This window comes from Dipodomys spectabilis, unplaced genomic scaffold (genome assembly GCF_019054845.1).
Source record: "Dipodomys spectabilis isolate Male_0828 unplaced genomic scaffold, ASM1905484v1 ptg000233l, whole genome shotgun sequence".
Taxonomy (NCBI): domain Eukaryota; kingdom Metazoa; phylum Chordata; class Mammalia; order Rodentia; family Heteromyidae; genus Dipodomys; species Dipodomys spectabilis.
The window spans coordinates 4,242,776-4,264,463 of NW_024870910.1; the positions used below are offsets into that span (position 1 = coordinate 4,242,776).

The window sequence follows — 21,688 nt, forward strand, 5'->3', positions numbered from 1 at the left end:
ATGTAGAACCAGCCCACCCTCACCTTTTCAGAGTAAAACTCGTAACAAAAGATTGGGGGCGGGGGTAAGTTCGAAAGATGTGTCTGATTATAGGTGGGCTTCACATTTGCTCCAGCCACCTGGGGTGGCAAAGCATCAAACTTGCAGCGATCCCTAGTCACGTCACAACCCCAGACAAGCCCCATGAATGTCCATCGGTGCAGCTCACAACAGCAGCACTTACGAAGAAAATAACCTCACGAAGAAATCCCTCTACAAAATATCCAAGGCAATGAAAAGCTAGATTTATACTCTGCAATAATGCATGGGTGTGGAAAGCTATGAAAACAAAGACTATCCACGCACCCAAAACCACAAAATGGATGTTCAAGGTAGAAATAGTGAAAAATATACATATAAGTATATTTGTAATATGTAGTGAACAATTGCATATAATATATAATTACATATGTTACATAACATTAAAATCACATGTAATATATACTTGCATGCTATATATAAATAATTCTATATAATATATAAATAATTCAATACATTAATAATGACATATAATATGTAAATAATTATAGCTATATCACTGAATTTCTACATGTATAAATTCTGTACTTACAGGTTTCATCCCGAGCAAACCTCTGAAAGATACTTAATGCTAACTAGCTATGATTGAAGAGGAAGAAGGTACAGAATGTGGTCGGAGACACTGCTTCATTGGCTGTGTTTGATTATGTTTATAATGGACTCCTACCAGCTATAATAAAATATCAAGACAAATATTCAACGGCATTAGCTTTTTTGCTTTTTTTTTTTTAAGTGCAAACATAACGGGAGATCCTGGATACAAATCCACTCTTTTATTTTTCACCCTGGCAGATTACTAACTTAGTATGTTATAATTTGAAATTTTTCTGTTCAAACATTCCTTAACCAGAAGCATAAGCACCAATATTGCACCAAGCTCTCGGTGTTTTACTCACGTTTCACATATGCAAAAAACAACATCTTCTAGAGATAGAAAATCTTTGATATTTTATCAAATCTCTTATCCCAGTATCTAGGACACAGACATCTATGTGCCATCAACAGTACTATCTGGACTAAGTGTTAGCTACACTAAATTTTTCCTTGATCCTGTGCCAAGTTAGCATAAATATGAGAACAAAGCAAATCAGGTAGGAATTTGAAGACAAGTAAAGCTAGCATAAATGTATAAAATTAGATTGAGAAAAAAGTATGCATTATGATTGCATTACGGTTTCCTTAAGGTATAATACTATTATACCTTAAGAAAGTAAAATACAAGGTAAACCACATCTTAGCTCATTTTGGAAAGAAAAGGAAGAAGAAAAGGAAATGAGGCCAACACTAGGCTGACATGAAAATAAGAAAATAATAAGAGTGTGACAATAAGATGAGCACAAAGACTCGGGTCGGGGGTAGAGGTGGGGGGAGGTGAGCCAAGGTCTAGTTTTACTCTGATAATTCCTGTGAAATACTGGAATGCTGAGTTTATTTGCTTCCTGTGTGGTCCACGGGGATACAAGATAAAGAGCCAAACAGATTGCCACCCTGGCCTGAAGCGTACAGACTCCGCGTAAAGCATGAGATGCAGAGGATAAATGAAAAGAGGAGGAAGAACTATGCAAAAGTGGACACAACCATGCTGGCCAGGACCTTGACACTAGGTAAGGTGACCAACCAAAGTTGGGCCACCAACGCAGATGGAAAAGTTTCACAAAGCATTAGGATTAAAAATAAAAGAGGATCTCGTGTTGGTAGCTGCCCATGGTAACTGTTTAAAATCCTCTCTAGTAATATTCACTATCAAACCAGACAGTATAATCCCAGAACAAAACCCAAGAAATATGATTTCCCAATTACGTATAATGCAAACACACACACACACACACACACACACACACACACACACACACACACACACACACACAGTACCACAAATAAGAACCAGCACAAGAAATAATAGAGAGGAAGTTCCAAAATAAAAAAAGATTTCCAGTATTGAGAACTAACCTGAAATGGTAGAAGTGATAAAAGTGGAGAATGAAAAGTAATACTATCACTAAGGAAGAGATAACAAAGAGACGACCAAGAAGATTTAAAAAGAAAGTAGAATGCTGACAAAGGAAAATGACCATCTTTAGAAATCCAACTATAGAGTGAAATGTCTCAATGCTATAGAAACACACACAGTACAAGATCGTCCATGGCAAACACTCGGGAAGGCATCACCCACGAAACGCAAACATGAAAGACACCAGAGAAGTTCAGGCTCCCAGAACTGAGATGAAGAGTCCCACACTGATGAGGAAGTGGAATCAGCAGTTAACGTTAGACTTCGGGAAATTATGCTGCTAAATGAGGAGCGACAACTAAATGAATAGCAGAAGAGTATTTCAACTCCTGGCAATCAGAGGAAATCACACACCTGAAAGTTAAATGACAGGCAGGGCAAGGTGAGTCATGCCTGTCATCCTCGCTGCTCAGGAAGCTGAGATCTAAGGATACAGGTTCAAAGCCAGCCCGGGCAAGGGAAGTCCATCAGTCTCTTAGAAAAAGACTCCTCAGGAAAAGCTAGAAATGGTGTTTCAAGTGGTAGAGCGCTAGCCTTGAGTACAAAAAGGCTTAAGGACACTTAAAATTTCAGCCTATTACTAATTAGGCTACTTCACATTGGCCAATAACCCAACTCACCAGGAGAAGAAGAGTTTTAACACACTAAGAACTGATAACTTTACTTCAAATACATAGAAAACAAAAACTAACCAATCCACAAGGATAGACAAATTCCCAGTCACAGAAGATTTTAACAAATGTCTAAGAGAACCAGCCGACCAAAACTCAAAACATGAACAATACACATACAACAGACCCTGTTGAAAAAATATGCACAAACATACACCCAATCTTTCACTTGCCAACATCAGAGGGGAAATTTATAGAAGTAGGCCATTGGTAAGTCAGTATTTTCTGAACATAAAGAAATTAAGGGACGAACAGGAAAAGTAGAAAACCAGATGTAGAAAATCCCTAAAGTGATAAGAAATTAAATAATGTATTCTGGGACCAAGAAAGAAATCAAAATAGGAATCAGAGACTAGCTCTCGCTAAATGAATGAATATAAAATTATTACAAGCCAGAATTCTTGGCAGAGTCCAATCTTTCCCATCTTCCAATCAAACCATTTATATATTAAAAACAATTCACAGGCTCATCAATTTTCCTCCCATGGGAGCTCCACACATTTTAAGGAGACATGAAACAAATTGGGGGGAGGGGACCGGGGAATATTGAGTTCCTCCTTCATTCATTCAACCACATAGGCTCACCAAAGTGTACAAAAAGATACAATTGGCATTAATTAATTACTTAATGATGGTGCACACATCCCAAAAGCAGTGCCTACCTCCTCTCCAACCTGTCTGCCCTCATTGTTTTCATGGTTGGGCCAATGTGGTGATTCCTTTCCTTGACTCCTAGGCAGGGACAAATGAAGTCTTCTGAATTCCTCACACAGACACAAAGAGACAGACAGATAACTGATGATGGATGGAAACAGACGGATGGATGGATAGATAGAAAGAAAGATAGATAGATAGATAGATAGATAGATAGATAGGTAGGTAGGTAGGTAGGTAGGTAGGTAGGTAGGTAGGTAGGTAGGTAGATAGATAGATAGATAGATAGATAGATAGATAGATAGATAGATAGATAGATAGATAGATAGATAGATAGATAGATAGATAGATAGATAGAAGATAGATAGATAGAGACAAATTCCACCACCCCACTTTGGACTTGTCTGTTGTAATATTGTAATATTGTCCCTGCGTGTGCTTTCATTCACAGTTCTCACATGAGGTTGTAAACTCTCCTTACACCTGAGCCCTAGACCCCAGATGCCTCCTGGGTCTTTCTATCTTCATGATTGCTCTTTCCAACAGGTGATTCTCAGATGAGACCAAACGCATGATCCTCTCCCTCCCCTGCTCTCGATGTGCTTGTAACCCGCTTGCCCATCTTCCTTGCCCAGGCAATCTCCACTTCCCTTCCGGGTTGGGGCGGGTTAGCTTCATCCCATTTGAATGTGATTTCTACATGGAGCCCTGAAACCTGTGCTGGCGTGATTTCCCTGTTCTCCTAGATCCATGTGAATCTTGTTCTCTCCTTCCTCCTTGGAGATTTCTGTAGCCACTCAAGGACACCGTGGCTGGAGCCATTACTCCATCAGACCAGAACATACACCAGTACGTTGCCGATCTTACCTGGCCTACCTGACGTCTCGAGCATTGAGTCCTTATGTGATACGTACATTTGACATCTGTATCACATTCGAAGAGGTACTTACACAAAGTACAGGAAGGAATAAAAGAAGACATCATGTATTCCCTGTCAATATAGCGCCATTGGAGCTTCCCCCCCCCCCATATCCGTAGCCATGAAACTTGCTCCAAGAGTTTTATGTGAGACTGTTAGTTGCCAAAACTTAGGGTAAAAGTTTTCCTAGTTCTTAAGCACTGAATTACAATAGAATTCCAACCGGATGACACACGAAGTCCCACTTGAATGGGCAGCGGGGACGTTAAGGTCACCGCGATCATGCATGGCCAGAGAATTAATAGGAGCAGCTGGGCACAACAGGACTCTCTGTTCGTGGCTGAAAACACATCTCCGCCATGGCCGCCACAGCTGCACCGGGCACAGCTGCCCCCTCAGAAAGCACTCTTAAACGCTGGGAGCCTCTTTTAATCACGCTGCCCTCTTTTCTCCTCAGACCCATTTCCTTTAACATTATCCACCATACAACAGGCACAGTTGTGTTTTAGAGAGGCGGAAGAATGGGGACCGTGTCCCCCCCCCCACACACACACCACATGATCTTCCTTCCTGGGCCTTGCCCCCACTTCAGAGCCTCCTCTTACCCTTCTCCCTTCTGTATGAAGGGGCTTTTCCTTCCACTCAAGACTCTGAATGATAAACCTCATCTCCAGACACTGCCACTGTCCACTCCCTATGTCAGGGGGCTGTTCAATCCCCTCCCCTGGACAAAGGGCCCCCATTGACTAGAGCCCTCATTCACCCCTTCTTTGCCAGCTGTGATCTTGTCCTCAGGGATATTGAGAAATCGTAGTGTTCATTTTTTCTTCTCTCTCTCTCTCCCTCTCCCCCCTATTAACCTCTCTGTACTAATCAGACTTCCTCCAGCATCTGGTCTCCTGGAGAAAGAACTCTCTTGGGTTGGATTTGAGTCAAGGCTCTCCTGGTTTGATTTGGTTTTGTTGTTTGTTTGGGTTTTTCTATGTCTAACTACATACCAGCTGACAGCTTCTGCCCTCCGATGGACAGAGTTGTATGTGTCACGGACCACATGGCTTATATAAGGATAAGTCTTGTCTACAAGGCACGACCTGTCCAACTGCCATGCTGAGACCCCTGTACATGGTGAATCAAGGCCCAGGCATCCATCCAGGGGTGCAGCAAGCTGTGTGTCCCCTTCTCAGATCACCCAGAGAAAGATTTCACGCCCGACACTCATTGCAATTTGGGATGCCCATGAGAAAGGCTCTCTGAGGGCATCCTTGAGGAAGAGGGTAACCTATTTTTACATCCCAGAATCTATCACCCAAACCAGGGCATGATGGAGAATGAAAGTGGACACTATTAATAGTCACCCTGGGACAATTCACGTACACTGAGCCATATGGTCACCCCAATTCCAAGGGGACACCCAACCGTGAAGCTGACAAGCCCAACACACAAGCCAACCCACATCAAAGCAGGCTGGTATGATGCTCCTGCTTTCATTTGCGTTGTAACTCCTCTGGCCTCTTGGTCCCCTCCTTCCACCATCCCTGATCTACTTTCTACCCCACATCATGCACCGACAACGACTTACTTTTTAATTCTTTCTCCAAAAGATGCTACTTCCTCCAAGATGTTTTGGACAGTGGAGACAATATCCTGGACCATATAGAGTCTCTCAATGAACCCCTTTTTCTCAGATTCCTGGGGAGACAGAAGCGAGATTTAACGTAGCCAATGCATATTTTATTGTGCCTCTCCAGAACTCAGGCAATGGTATCAGAATTTAACCAACAGAGTTTTAAGTGTCCAATGTATCACAACTTGTTGCTTTATTATCACCAGCTGCCTCCGTTCTACCCCAGCTACCAGGTGGTGACAGGTCAAAACCCCTAGAAACCAGGGGCTTCGCTTCTGGGCCTGAGTGGCCTGGACCTTCCCCTGCAGAATTCCACAGGGTCTAAGCCAAGTGGACTCCGTGCTTGCCCTTCTTCTCAATGCCATCTCAAGAACCGTCTTCTCTTGCAGTCCTGCAGTACTGCTCCCACCGCAAGGATATGTTGGAGATACACATAACACGCTCCTTCACACTGAGGTTTCTTACTCAAACTGCTGCCATTTTATATCATGTGGCCAGCCATTGGCAGGTCTGAAGAACATTCCAGTCATTCCTCTTTGTTGGGCAAATACCAAAAGACCCTGCTTGAAGCAACTGGATCATGCATGGCCCTGGACCCCGGCCTCCCACATCATTTGTGCAGGGACATTGGAGAGTCGTCCATGTGTTCATGATAGCGTGAGCAATTAGAAGCTCATCTTCCTCGGTTTGTAATTCTTCGATGGCGATGGATTTCTGTTTTCTAAGCGCATCCTCCCCAACTTGTATATACAGACTTTAAATGTGCTTGTACCATGGTACATAAACCGAACGTTACCAACATAATCTAGACATTAGGCAAATGGCCAAGGAAAGAAAATTCCCTAATTTCTTCTCTTCTGTGAAAATCTCCTAACGTCTCCTCGAGCCACACCGTACTTGGGGTGAGATAATCTCATCGCTCCTGCCCCTCTTTGGCTCATCGCTACTCAGGTTCAAGTCTCAGCTCCAGATAAGGTTCAAGTCTCAACTCCAGATATGGTCTTTCTTAATGAGAAGTTTACTTGGGTTTAACTTACAGGAGGCTAATAAGCAAATGCTTCTAAGTTTAGGAAGTGAGTCCTATCATATTCCCAGTGCATCAAGAGGGGGAAAAAATCATGATATTCATCTTATGTTTTTGGCTTCATTAAACTGGAATCATGAAATGGAACACTACCCACCGCCCTTGAGCGATAGTCAATAACAGCACAAATTGGGTGATGATATCAAAAAGCACTAGCTTCCCTTCTTTTATCTGCCCTTGTTTCTGAGGCTAAGGGTAAAACAGACCAAAGACAAAGGCCAGGCTAGAACGTAGTATTATTACCTTCTCTCTTGAAGTACTGGGGTCTACAATGGCTTGAGGGACTTCTTCCCAGCTAGTCTGTTCTCTTACATAGCCATTTATTCTGTATTTCTTGTTTTTAACACTTTTTATTGTAAAAATACTGTACAGAGGGGTTAGTTACATGAGTAAGGTAATGAGTACATTTTTTTATCGAGCAGTGTTGCCTCCTCCTTTGATTTTCCCCTACCAACCAGTTAATATAGGAAGAAAAAAATGAGGCTCATCATTCCTTCTCGCAATAGCAAACTTGCAAGACACTTGCATTTTTATCCTAGTTTTAAATTCTTTTTTTTCCTCCCCTCCCTTACTATAATTCGCCTAAGCAGTTTGTATTAAAAATTAGATATGCAGCCAGACCGACCTCATTTATGTTCAGCCAACTGCTGACATCTATTCATGAACACAATGATGAAAACCCATCTCTGTCTCCTCCGTAAGTGCCCGGGTTTAGAAAAGGCACATTTGAAAGCACTGGGGAATTTGACCCAAAGGGCAAAAGTGGTTTCCTCTTTTCTACAGAAACTCATTTAGGTCAAAACAATTTCTTGGAAAAATGGCTCAAATTTCCATGTGGTTCAATTTAATAAAAAAAAAAAAACTTCCTATTTTAATTGCCTGATTTTTTAATTTTTTTTATTTTTGCCTATGCAACAACCAAATACCGCAGACTTGGTTGTAAAAAGAGGATTCGTGAATTAGTAAGACCAGACCAATAAATGATTTTGACAAAGTCCTTTTCATTTTTAATGAATTTGATGCTTTAGTTTCAATATTTGGAATCCAAAGACTAGGCTAAAAGGGCCTTACTATAATCCAGGGTAAAAAATAATAATAATTCATCATCCAGTTCCATTTACTCTTAAGAAAGTAATCAACTGCATGTAATTTTTGTTTTAATAAAACAACTTGGTTTTATCATATTGGTGGAACTCTATTATTCCATTTCATTTTCTTAAGCCCATTATTTCAAAGCAAAACAGAAACCTAAATTGTGCACATTAAAATGACAAACTGGTCACGATGGCCATGTGAACAGTTTAAATGACACCTAGTGGCATTTTAGTCCAATCTGTCTCTAATCCCATGCCAGGATTATTTTAACAATATAATTTCTAATGTCACCTTTTCACTTGTAATACTTCACAAAATTGTTCTTAATCATCTTCAGAGCTACACTAAATGGTCATTAAATTGACACCTTAATTGACTCCACTGTAGATCATCATTAAGCAATACTTTTCAAGCCAGGCGCCGGTGGCTCATGCCTGTATTCCTCCCCACTCAGGAGAAGTCCTACACAAGACTTTGCCACTGATAGATGAGAAGAAGAACTGTCCATCTGAGCCTATCTGAGGATTAAGACTGCAATCGTTTCTGTTCTCTGAAATGCCTAGATGCCTTTGGATACCGTCTGTGTGTATGTTGCAAGACATGGTAGCTTCTGTCCTAGAGGAGGATGCTATTTATATTTTCGTTCATTTTCTCCACAACCTTCCCATTCTGCTACCCTATGTCCCCACTTGAACTGATGGACCAGCAGATAAAGCCAGACTGCGCTATCTGACCTGGTTATCAGCAGCACCAACAACTCATGCCGGTACCTCCTCCTCGGTACTCGAGATGCTTGTTGAACAAATGGATGTGTGTAGGGCAAGAATAAGGCCCACATGTGTATAAGAGGGTCAAAAGTAACCCAGCTTACACTGATGGGTCAAAATAAGGACTATGATTTATAAGGCCCTGTGATCTAGTGGCTTTGAACTTGTATTAGACCACTTGTGGGGCTATAGCAAAGTCTGGGAGGCTTGCTGTTGTGCCCAGTAAAGAGGTTTATTTGGACGATGATTTGGATGACTGAGCTTACCACCAGCGTGGGCCTTGCACAGCAGGGACCAAGAACGTGGCATGCCCTTGCGTTATAACAACCAGTCTAGCAACCACTCATTCCACAGGGCTAGCATCACTCACTTTCCCCGGGTGGTTCATCGTGGCCCAATTCCCTTCCATGAGTCTCCTGCTCACTGTCACACTGGGGACCCAGTTCCTAGCAGTCAAACCCTTGGGAAACATACCCAAACAGATCCTACCCAGAGAAAGCTTTAACCATTTCTTGAGCCCCAGAACATGAAACCCTATCAGATACATTTATTAACAACCTGGATTACTCTCCAGGTGTTTCCTAAACATAAGCACTTCCCCTTCAAGAAGAGGGGGGAAAAGGACAAAGAAGGGCTGCCTTCTGTCTGGTTGAAAGAATAATGGTTTAATTTAAGTCTCCAAAGAAATGATCTTCGGGACAAGTCTACTCATGTCACCCCGAGTTGCAGGAAAGATCATTTGGCAGCTCCCTGCACCACGCTGCTTTTATTTACACATTTCAGATTGAACCGGGGAGTGTGGTGGTAACATAGTTTAGCAAACACGACATTACATCTGCGGCAGCTGCCAGAAAGGCCGAGGAAGGGAATGAGTCACGGAGAAAGTCGCCTGGTGCGCCCTGTGCCTGTGTTTGCATTTCCCTTTTCTCATGCAGGCTCATGATTTATATGTATGCAATCAAACAGTAGAGATGGTCACTGGTCAGGTTGTGCAAGTGGACACCATGGTGGGGATTAGACATCGATTTCCACTGGGTTTTTTTTTTTCCATTTGAAAAAGAAGAGGATTTTACTTATTCAAAAACCTGAAGAAGTCCACCATTCACATCTCATAAAATTCCCTTAAAAAAAATACCAAAAGGGGGGGACAAAATAGCACTGACTGCAAAAACGAACTAAATTTGTAACTCGAAATAGCAATCAGATAAAGATGAACGCAAGGTAGATCACCTTTCTATAAATTATCTCCTTTTCTAGAAGACATCAAATGGATCAAGTCTTTTGGACTAAGTTTTATAAACAGCCGCATTAAAGATAAATAAAGTGCCCACAGCATAGCATAGCTGCTGTTTGTTAAAAAAACAAACACAAAAAACACAAAAAACAAAGGCCATAAAGAATAAATCAGAAGGCAAGCCCTTCCTTCCTCAGAGCCTCGTTTTCTCCCCTGTGTTTCCAGCAAGTCGAACACTGTAGGTGCAATAAACTAGCTTTGAACCTCTGGGAGAGAATTAACACCATCAAAATGAATTTTCAACTGAGAATTAATTATATAATCGGTATGTTACTTTAAATCTTTCCTGCATGTTCTGATTTAGAAAAACTCTCATTCCTCTATTAATTATCTGAGCCAAACCAAAGAGATATCCCTGAAAACTGACCGGGGTAAGGGAAAAAAAATATTCTCCCAACACTCTTAAAAATGAAGTTCTGGGCTGGGAAGGTGGCTCAGTGGTAGAGCACTTGTCTTGCATGCTCGAGGCCCTGGGTTCGATTCCCCAGCACCACATAAGCAAAAAGAAAAAAGCCGGAAGTGGCACTGTGGCTCAAGTGGTAGAGCGCTAGCCTTGAGCTGAAGAGCTGAGGGACAGCGCCCAGGCCCAGAGTTCAGGCCCCACGACCGGACCCAAAAAAAAAAAAAAAAAAAAAAAAAAAAAAAAAAAAAAAATGAAGTTCTACTCATCCCAGAACACCCACAACTTCCAAAAGAATTGGATGCAAAATTTTTAAGCCTCAAATCTTCCCATTATTTTTAGTCACCCACAAGAGAGATGCAAAAAAAATGTGATCTTTGGACAATGAAAAGGCATTTGGTCTATTCTCTATTCCACTCCATAGTAAAATCCTGTAACTTGAAAACTTCAGGAATTATGATTAGAAACAAGGCAGCATTTAATGCAAGAAAACTTCATCATCTGTCACAACAAAGAGCACAACACATCATTTCTCATAAATGCGATTAAACTTGTTCTTTGGGAATCTCAGAGCTTAATACACCGAGAAATACCTTAAGATTTTTTTTTCCTATGAGTCTTTATGATTGGACAGTCTGTCTTTGTCTCTGTCTTCTGTCTCCGGCTCTATCTCTTTCTTCCTCTTTCTTCCTCCTTCTTCCCTTACAGAGTATTTGAATAAAGGTGGAAGGAGATGTCTATACTCTTTCTAAAGAGCATTTCTTTCTCAGGTAGTTCCTTTATTTTGGAAAATGAACACACAGGCTTTGGATGTTGAATCATCATCATTGCTAAGGGCCTCCACACTGCTCTATCTGTTCGTAATACCAGGCGCCACACTGGTACTTACCAACAGGTGATGATTGGTCCTAGAAAATAAAAGGAATCTCCATGGAGGACCTAAACACTTCATCCAAAAGATGAAAAGTTAATTGATGGAGAGACATCCAAAACTAGAAGATAGATGATAGATAGATAGACAGACTGATGGATGTATGCATGGATGGATGGGTTGGTGGATGGATGGATGGACATGGATGGGCGGACGGATGGACATATGGACAGATGGACACACAGATGGATAGATGAACACTAATCAATCAGGAGGATGGTGGAGAGACATTTTGAATACTGAAACCCATGGCTTAAGATGTACTTTAACATCTAAGTTGTGAAAGTACGAAATACATCCAATACCCATTTGCATCTTTTTATTATAAAATATCCATCAATCAACAACAATGTCAATGTTTCTTAAAAGAAAATCTCTGTGTCTGTTTTGATTTCTTTTTCAATCCATAATAGATAGAGAAGAATTCCTTTTTTCATAAACCCTATCCAGGCACTAACGACCTCACTGATGATGGTTGAAGTCCTTTGGTAGCCCAGTTTCAAACAAACAAACAAACCAAAACAATCCAGGCCACAATACAGGCTCCAGAGTAGAATTTATTTTCCCTGCCAGAAGTAAGTAGGTGATTTTTTTTCTCTTTTACTACACAGCCTTGTGATTCCTTCTTCCTGATGTTAACAGTACATGGTAAAATATTCCATGTAAGTGATTGTCATGCTAGAAAAAAAGAAACTCTAATGCAGGTATTTATGTCTACCTTCCGCAATGAAAACAAGATATTATTGTCTTGTCTGACCTTTCCCAAGTGAGAGATACAGCATCCTACACAATAGTTTCTTGGTTCATGCTTCAATTACTGACCTTTACTGTGTAGAAAATTAATGCAATTTTCATTGTAATCCATCCGTACAAATAAGGCCCACACGGAAGGATTCCACATATGGAATCTAATACAAATAGGAAATGTCAACCGATTGCTGGTGGCTGAACTTACCCATTATCTGTTTGTTCTGAGGTCCCTAGCGAACTATACTTATAACAAGCAATTTCTTACATGGGCCATCAGGTGTAAGAAAGAAGGATTTCCTCTCTTCAAAGGTGAGTCTGAATGTTTCATCTCTCAAAAGTAAAAAAAAAAAAATCTAGTTACCCAAAACTTTTATGCCATCACTAAAAGTTCATGAAAGAAAAGACAAAATTGTGGTTTTTCGAACACACATTACCATCATGTGCTTTCTGCAACGAGAAGGAACAAGAAGCTCTAACTGATGTCATTTTACAACCATCTCTGTTCCAGACAGTAAATGTGTGACAGACCCCAGACTGCGTTCTGTTCTGTGCTTCAGAGACAGACACAAGAAGGGATGGGAGAGGGGCAGGGAGAGGCAGCCTTTCATCTTGCAGAGACTTCTGGGATGGTACTAGATAGAAGAGGAGCTAGCAATTAAGGAGTGTCACCGTCAAGATGAATTGTTTGGGGATAGAAAGGAGTTTCTCTTCTTCTCCAGTTGTGCCTGGAATGGCCGTGTGTTTATCACTCGTAAACAGTCCCTCCTGGCACGGATGTGTTACACATCCCAGGAGCAAGGTCTGTCTTGTCTAACATGAGGCATGAGAAGCACCCAGTGTGGAGAACACCTCCAGACAGAACGCCGGCGTGAAGAATCACCAGTCACTCTGGGCACAGGCCTAGGATGAGCACTTGAAGTGGAGCAGGCTACTACACACTGAGACAGAATGATGTGTAGCTCTCTCTAGGGAATGCACCCTCCAGCAGTCTTGACTTTGAACTTCAGGCTGAGCTAAATCTAGTTCTGCAACTCTCAAAAGAGAAGGGAGCATCAAGGCCAACTTCCTAGGAAGGTGCAGTCAGCAGAAGGGGCAGAAAGAGGAGTCAAACTTAAGAGTTTCAATTACCTCCAGCTAGATATTGCAGGGAAATGCAACATTGAGGACTCAAGTATAGTAAAATAATAGTAATAATAATAATAATAATGGTAATGCAATGGCTATAAAAAGTCATCTTAGAATACTTGAATGAAAACATCTTAGAAATGGTCTCATCATCTGGGTACCTGTAATCCTAGCTACTCAGAAGGCTGAGATCTGAGGTTCACAGTTCAAAGTCAATCTTGGCAGGAAAGTCCCAGAGACTCTTATCTCCAATAAACTACTCAGAAAGTGGCGCTCTGGCTCAAGTAGTAGAGTACTAGCCTTGAATACAAAGAGACTCAGGGACAGTGCCCAGCCCTTGAGTTCAAGCCCAAGAACCGGCACATGCACACACGCGCACACACGCGCACACACGCGCACACACACGCACGCACACACACACACACACACACACACACACACACACACACACACACACATCTATGGCCTGATTTTGTTGCCTTTGAAAATACTCCTTTATCAGATAGCCCAAAGATATTGGGTCACAACTTTCTCAAAATGGGGGATGGGACCTTCAACCAGGAGCAGCTCATTTAAACCAACTTGGGCCAAAAGAGATAAATCTCTCACTTCTGAGCTTTGGTATAAAAAAAAGTAGAAGTTTGCCTAGTGTGATTTTTTGTGATATAATAAGAAATGTATATTTGGTTTGTGTCCTGGGCTCATGGCCAAAGCTCCAAAAGCTCTTGGAATTGCCCGAGTGAAAAAGAGTTGCACGAAGTATGTTTTGTTCTGTTTGGTTTTATCCTCCATGCCTAAAATCACTCTAGAATGAAGAAAGGGAAAGAGAAACTTTTGCAGTTGAAATCATGATTTTTTTTGCACCTCACTTTAAGTTAATGATGCCTTTGGGGTTGTTTGTTTTTAAAAAATAAAGTAAAATTTATGGCCAGGCACCAGGAATTCTCACCTGTATTCCTAGCTAGTCAAGAGACTGAGAATAAGAGGATCACAGTTCAAAGAAAGGCCAGACAGAAAAGTCTCTGGGACTTCACTTCCAAAGTAACCAACAGAAAAGCTGAATGGGAGGTGTGGTTCAAGTAGTAGGACACAAGCAAAGTGAGCTTTGATTCAAATCCCAGTACTGGCAAAACAAGTGAAAAAAATGTATTACACTATAATGTCTGAATTAACCTTCCAAGTTAGTGACTGTAGTAGCAGAAGCTACTAATTCATCTCCTCAAATTCTCTTGCTTTTATTTACTTCGTTTAGTGCCAGTTCTAGGACATGAATGCAGGGTCTGAGTCCTGTCCTTTAGCATGCTTGCCCAAGGCTGACACTCTACTACTTGACCCACAATCCCATGTCTAAATTTTTGGTGGTTAATTGGAGATAATAATCTCACAGACTTTACTGTCTGAACTGGCTTCAAACCAAGATCCTCAGATCCAGCCTCCTTCTAAATAGCCAGGATGACAAGTGTGAGCCACCAGTGCCTGTCCTTTTTGAAATACCTTCCTCTGGAAGATTAGCAGACCTTGTTGCATTACAGCTCTCAGAACACATTTCCTTCACAAATTTAGAGAGGAAACTCAAGAGAGTCTCCTGGCTCGGCACCTTCACATTCATGTTTTTTCATGCATGCCATACAGAGCAGGCTCTCAAAAAAATGTTTTTTAGAATGACGTTGTACCAGTGAAAAGGAACGGGTAGGAAACAAATGCCCAACACTTTATAGTCTCAGTAAGTTCTGGGACAACTGGATTTTGCTATTGCTACCGGATCCCATGTGCCAGCCCCTCCTCCTCACTCAAAAGCACTGAAGAATGGACTGTGACATGTGTTGCTGAGCTGGAAGTATCACTTGATTCCCCAAGCAATGTTTTTGTGCCTGGAATTAGTCTATCTGAGGCACTGAATCTAGTAAAAGCTTTATCAACCAGGATGAGTCAACATGAGACCCACATCTGAGCCATTAAAGCTAATTAATAGATCCTGTCTCCCTGATTTAGTCCAGTGTCAAGCACACCAAAGACTGCCATAATCCTCCTCTTCTTCCTGTTAAGAGTCCCATTAGGAATAAAATCCCATGAACTGGATTTTAGAAGAGCCATTAATGATGGGGGGGAAAAACTGGTTGGCAGGGAGACCGGCCATGTGACCAGAGACACACCTGACTGGCAGACAAACCCTAGACTTCCGGAAAAAGGAGATGGCTGGAGGCTGAGAGATATCAGGAAGGTGGTGATTGAACCATCCTTGCCTTCCTACACAGCCACAAACAAGCCAAACAGTACAAGGTTGTGTTCAGGTTGGTACTGGGCCTGGAGGAAGGGCACACTCCCACTTCCTACCTTCCCCTGACCACCAAGGCCATCTGGCTGGGCCCAGAGTTGTACTCTTTAGAATAAATCAGTGAGTGTTTCCTGAGGTTTATGAGGCATTCAGGAGGATCTGTCACATCCTTGGAGGGGGCTGAATAACAAGTCAGTCCAAAGGACAAGAAGATCCAGACTTGTGATTGGTACCCTCCCAATGAGTGGACAACAAGTTCACTGGCACTCAGCATTTTCTCTGTGAATATCTCTGGGTATGCACTTGGCGTAGCCATGACCATTGAGATTCGAAGATTTTATCATCCAGAAACCATTCCTACTAGTTCCTCAGAGAGCAGGTTGCATTGGATGGGACCTCTATCCTGGAAAAGGTAGATTTCTTTGTAACTATGTAACTTGGTTTCATCATTTGGCCAGTGATGGTCATCTGGAGCACAGCAAATAGGATTTACATTGTAATCCACCCATTTTCTTCAAATGGGCAAAAAAAAAAAAACCATCTGGTGTACTTAATTAATTTTTAAGGCCCTCGATGACATGGATGGAAATTTTATTGCATGAGGATTTGCTGGCATGCTAGCTCTTACGGTTCGCCTTTCAGTCCCTTCCCTCCCCCTCCCCCCAGCCTTCTCCCTGCGACTCACGCCAGCCCCATAGATCCACAGGTTTTGTTTTTTGGTTTTTGGTTTCTTAAGGGACTGCAAACCCAGGAAGCTTAGAAATATCTCACTTGGCATTCTGCTATTCCCCCCCCCCATTTTCTTCCAGAAGGTTTGTCTGCGAGTGTAATGACAACAAAAGCAGCAGATTTGAGAGACTGTCCCAGGAGGAGAAAAGGGACAGATGTACACAAGACATGGAGCTGCAAACACTGCCAGCAACAGCTGGACGAGTGACAGGCTCGGAAGTGGGTTGACCGCACCGTAGCGCGCGCACAGCCCCACGGAGCGGCGATCTCCCTGCCTTTCTCCCGACTTCCCCTGGGCTGCCTTTTATCTACAAAGGGGAGGCCTGATCTGGGCTTACATCCAGCCACAAGCTTCTTGGTATGCTTTTCAGGACACATTTCTTGCTCTACCCCTTCTCACCACCCTACTCTTGACAGTCCTAGAAAAGCGCACAGACTTTTACACAGTCTTCCAGAAAGATACACAATTAGGAGCTATCAATTGAAAGAGATAAAACTGGTAAGATCTGTAAGACAAATGCTACTACTATCATAGTTGGATAAGGAGGCAAACTTAGGGTACAATTATTCTATGCTGTTTTATATCGTTTTGGTGAGGTTCTTTCCCCCACCGTTTTATTTGCATCAACTAGTTGAACAACGGTGCCGGGAGGTGTCAGCCTGACCCCTCTATGTCTGCCCCCACATGCCTTGATTGCATTCACCCTCCAGCTCTCCAAGCCTATCTCGAGCTATTCCATCCTACATATCCAGAACGTATGGATTTCAAACAGTCTTACTATGCTGTGCACTCTGTATAGCTCTGCTGCCAGCATGAATGCCCTTTTCCAGCTCTCTCAGGACGAGTTCACGTACCTTATCATCATCGTCTTCCTCCTCCTCTAGGTCTGTGCTGTCCTGAAAAGAGACACCCGCCCCCCACACCCACAATTCATTAGTACAGATTGACTGCCAGTTACACGAGGCAAATGAAGCTCATGCACCTGCTTAACTTCTTTCTACGGGCTTAAACATTGGCCTATTTAAGGTCCGCTATAACCCTCTCGTGTAATCACACGTTTAAAGTTCAGGGACACGGTGGCAAGACCGTAAACAAGAAGTACAATCTACATAAAAACTGTGAACTCTCAACAAAGCTATGAGGTGAGCGCCCTCTGCAGGTGTGCAGCTGAAGGAAAGCATCGCTAACCTCTACCGTCTAAGACCAGTTTTTCTCGCTCTGTGAGGGCCAGAAGCTGTACTCTTCCATTTGTGCCAAGTTTGTGGTCACAGTGACTTTTCTCTTTGAGACCACACCTCCCATTAGACAGTAGAAAACACATTGGGCTGCAAATAATCAAATTAAGTCACAGGCTTTCCTGTGCCTTTATGAGTTTCCTCGGGCTCCTGTGTTGAAAGGCCTAAGGAGAGAAGAACAGCCCAGGCTCCAGTGTTAATGAGCAGGTGTCAGGAATGTATTTGGGGATGTTCCTCATGGCTCAAACAACATTTGAGCAACGTGGTGATGGTGATGGTGATGATGGTGGTGGTGGTGGTGGTGGTGGTGGTGGTTGATGCAAGACAAACACCAGTACTGTATGAATCTCTGCTTACCTGGCTATCCTGTGTACTGTTGACCTTTCCTTTCATGGGTCCGATGAAATTGTAGACAAAAAGCAGGAGTAATGCCAGGGGGATCATATAGAGTTCAAAATTCCAGACCGTGACCAAAAACACCTGATTGGAAGACAAATAACGTCAGACATGTTGGATAATAAAACAGCAAGAGAGCCGGGTGCCGGTGGCTGGAACCTGGAATCCTAGCTACTCAGAGGGCTGAGATCTGAGAACCGTGATTTGCAGTCTTAGACCCTTATCTCCAACTAACCACCAAAAAGCTGGAAGTGGAACACCGGCTCAAGTGGTAAAGCACTAGTCTTGACTGAAAAAGGCTAAGGGACAGCACCCAGGCCCTGAGTTCAAGCCCCAGGAGTGGCACAAAGATTGATAGACTAGACAGACAGACCAATAGATGGACGGATGGACAGAAGGACAGTCTGACGGACAGACAGACAGAAATCTATTTCCTGGGCTGGGAAGGTGGCTCAATGGTAGAGCGCTTGCCTTACATGCATGAGGCCCTGGGTTCGATTCCTCAACACCACATAAGCGAAAAGAAAAAAGCCAGAAGTGGCGCTATGGCTCAAGTGGTAGAGCGCTAGCCTTGAGCTGAAGAGCTGAGGGACAGCGCCCAGGCCCAGAGTTCAGGCCCCACAACCAGACCCCCCCAAAAAAACAAAATCTATTTCTTTGTCAACCCTACTCATTATTTTTTTCTTCTGGACTTCTGTGTGTCACAAATCAGAGAAAGCAGCAGGGAAAATTCCAAGGTTACAAAGCACTAGGCCACACAGACCAAAGCCTTCAACTACAGAGGGTGATGACGTTTTTTTAGCTCAGCTGTCCAAGTTTAAAATGAGCAATATTTAACATCAAAATTCCAATTTCCAGACTTTCAGGGAGATACTTAGAACTTGCCCTCCCACTCCACCCCTTAGGTTTGCATCACTGGAGGTGGGGGATGGTCAAGCCCTGTGGAGAGGAGACAAGAAGGAACTTAGCGCCCGATCTCCACCAGCCTGGGAAATGCAAGTCTCCTGCATACAAAGACCAGCGCAAGCCCAGCTCTCAGAGCACCATGCTACACCCGAGTCAGTGCACGCATTGTGTGCAAACCAGACAAGCTCTACCTCCAAGAAACACACTAATTAGGATAAATGAGAACCCTTGATGAGCCGAGCGTGTGGCAGGACTGAAATCTTAGGCAAATTACTTCCAAATCTGAGCACCCCAAGCAGGGAAGGAAAATGGGAGAAAACGAGGGAGGGGGTAGCACAATTCAACAGAAATGTACTCATTACCTTATATACGTAACTGAAACCCCTCTGCACACCACCTTTGCAATAAAATAAAACTGAGCAACTTCAACTTCCTCATGAGCTCAGAAGCAGTCTAAAAGATGAAATAAGGAGATGCGTAGATATTGGCTGTAACTGTCTAAAATATCCACTAATATATGCCCGCTAACAAGGGCAATTATTGCATTTAAATACAGTGACTCTTCCTGTCCAAAAGCAATGTTGTTTTATTACTGAAAACTTTTAAAAGTTTTCAATATGTCACTATTGTTAAGATTTCTTGCTGTCTTATATTTGGGTTGCTATGTAAATAAATATATTTTTAAAAACACATTTCTTGCTGGGTACTGGTGGCTCATGCCTGTCATCCTAGCTACTCAGGAGGCTGAGATCTGAGGATCGCAGTTCAAAGCCAGCCCGTAGAAGGAAAGTCTGTGAGACTCTTATTTCCAATGAACCACTGGAAAACCAGAGGTGGCACTGTGGCTCAAGTGGTAGAGCATTTGCCTTAAACAGAAGAGCTCAGGGACAGTGCACAGGCACAGAGTTCAAGCCCCACAGCTGACCCCCCCAAAAAAATCATTTCTTGCAATCTATCCTCAAATAGATTATAACTTACACATACAAAGCAATCATTTGTTGGGTGCCTGTGGCTCACACCAGTGATCAAAGCTCTGCAGAGGCTGTGATCCAAGGGAGATCACAGGTCGAGGCCAGGCTGGGAAGAACAGTTTGCTAGACTCCTAAATCCAAATGAAACAGCAAAAAGCTAGGCTAGAGATAAGGTGATATGGTAGAGCACCAGCCAAGCAACAGTGAGAGACTGAATTCAAACCTCCTACTGCCAAAGATTCACCAATAAGTTATTATAGCCAGTGCTCAGAAATTAAACACCTGATAAATCAATCATGTGTTTTTCCTTCTCTCTTCCATGATGAAAAGTATTAGGGGACCAGAAAGACAGACAGACAGACGGATGGACAGAAATCTATTTCCTGGGCTGGGAAGGTGGCTCAGTGGTAGGGCGCTTGCCTCACATGCATGAGGCCCTGGGTTCGATTCCTCAGCACCACATAAGCAAAAAGAAAAAGCCAGAAGTGGCACTGTGGCTCAAGTGCTAGAGCATTGAGCTAAAGAGCTGAGGGACAGCGCCCAGGCCCAGAGTTCAGGCCCCACCACTGGCAAAAAAAAAAAAAAAGCTTTTGTACAACTAAAGATAATTAAGGAATACATTTTTAAAATGGGTAAGAACCAGAAATTTGACTCTTTTAAGCTATTTCCTGACTAGAAAGGAGGAAACGTTTCTCTCTCTTTTCATTTCATGTGTGTGTGTGTGTGCGTGTGTGTGTGTGTGTGTGTGTGTGTGTGTGTGTGTGTGCATGCGTGCATGCGCATGCATGCCAGTCCTGGGGCTTCAGTTCAGGGCCTGGGCACTGTCCCTGAGCTTTTTTGCTCAAGGCTAGCACTCTACCACTTGAACCACAGCTCTACCTCTGGGTTTTTTATGGCGGGGGATGGGGGGGTGGAAGTAGTTAATTGGAGATAAAAGTTTCACGCGCTTTTCTACCTGGGCTGCCTTGAAACTGTGATTCTCAGAGCTCAGCCTCCTGATGAGTTAGGATTACAGGCATGAGCCACCAACACCAGCTCATTTCTCACTATTTTAACCCTTGTATTGACAATCTGTTACTCTATTGAGGATGTAGCACTGCCTAGTCCATGCAGTGTGCTAGGTTTGATTCTCAGTACTGCAGACAGAATGAGAAAGGCTGGAGAATACCATAAAGAAGTTCCATATTTCATTTATAAGACTATTGTCATGAACTAGGCTCAAGAAAACTGTACAGAGAGGGTACGGTGGAGAGAAATGGTCGTGTTTCGACTATTTTGGAAGCTACGCCTCTATTTAAACCTCCACATTCCCACTAGAGTCTCTACTTTCCACTTTGATTGCATGATATACAGAAAGTTTACTGACTCAATAACTCATCAATAATCTTCAAACATCTGTTGAGTGTAAATTCTACACACTTCAAAAAAGTACTGTGTCTAGGCTCTATATGGATTGGCCTTGAATACAATTACACAACACATAATAACCTGGTTGATTCATGGTATTTATTCAAACTTTCATCAATTAGTTCTAGTTTGGGATAGAAATAAGCCCAAACAGTAGTTTGTGCCTTGTAGTTTTTTAAACAGACATGTAGATTGGATGTTTATGATCTTCTGCAACTAAATAATGCATATAAATTTCAAGCTATATGCATGTGTATTACACAATCATAAATATATGATCCTAAATATACTAAGGTCATCAATCATATATATACAAGAATCTTAGTATATATGCATTACATATCATACAGCATATCTCCTATAGA

At 42.5% G+C, this 21,688-nt stretch overlaps 1 protein-coding gene across 2 annotated transcripts in view; it reads right to left on the reverse strand.

Annotated features, from left to right (window-relative positions):
• Mctp2 (multiple C2 and transmembrane domain containing 2) overlaps window positions 1–21,688 on the reverse strand; it is a 136,378-nt gene that overhangs the window by 11,293 nt on the left and 103,397 nt on the right. For both annotated transcript variants that reach the window (XM_042698563.1, XM_042698564.1), the window contains 3 exons: window positions 18,001–18,123; window positions 17,263–17,304; window positions 5,913–6,022 (listed from right to left, as the gene is read on the reverse strand). In XM_042698563.1, the coding sequence (XP_042554497.1) occupies window positions 5,913–6,022; window positions 17,263–17,304; window positions 18,001–18,123 (275 nt within the window). The remainder of the gene's footprint in view (window positions 1–5,912; window positions 6,023–17,262; window positions 17,305–18,000; window positions 18,124–21,688) is intronic.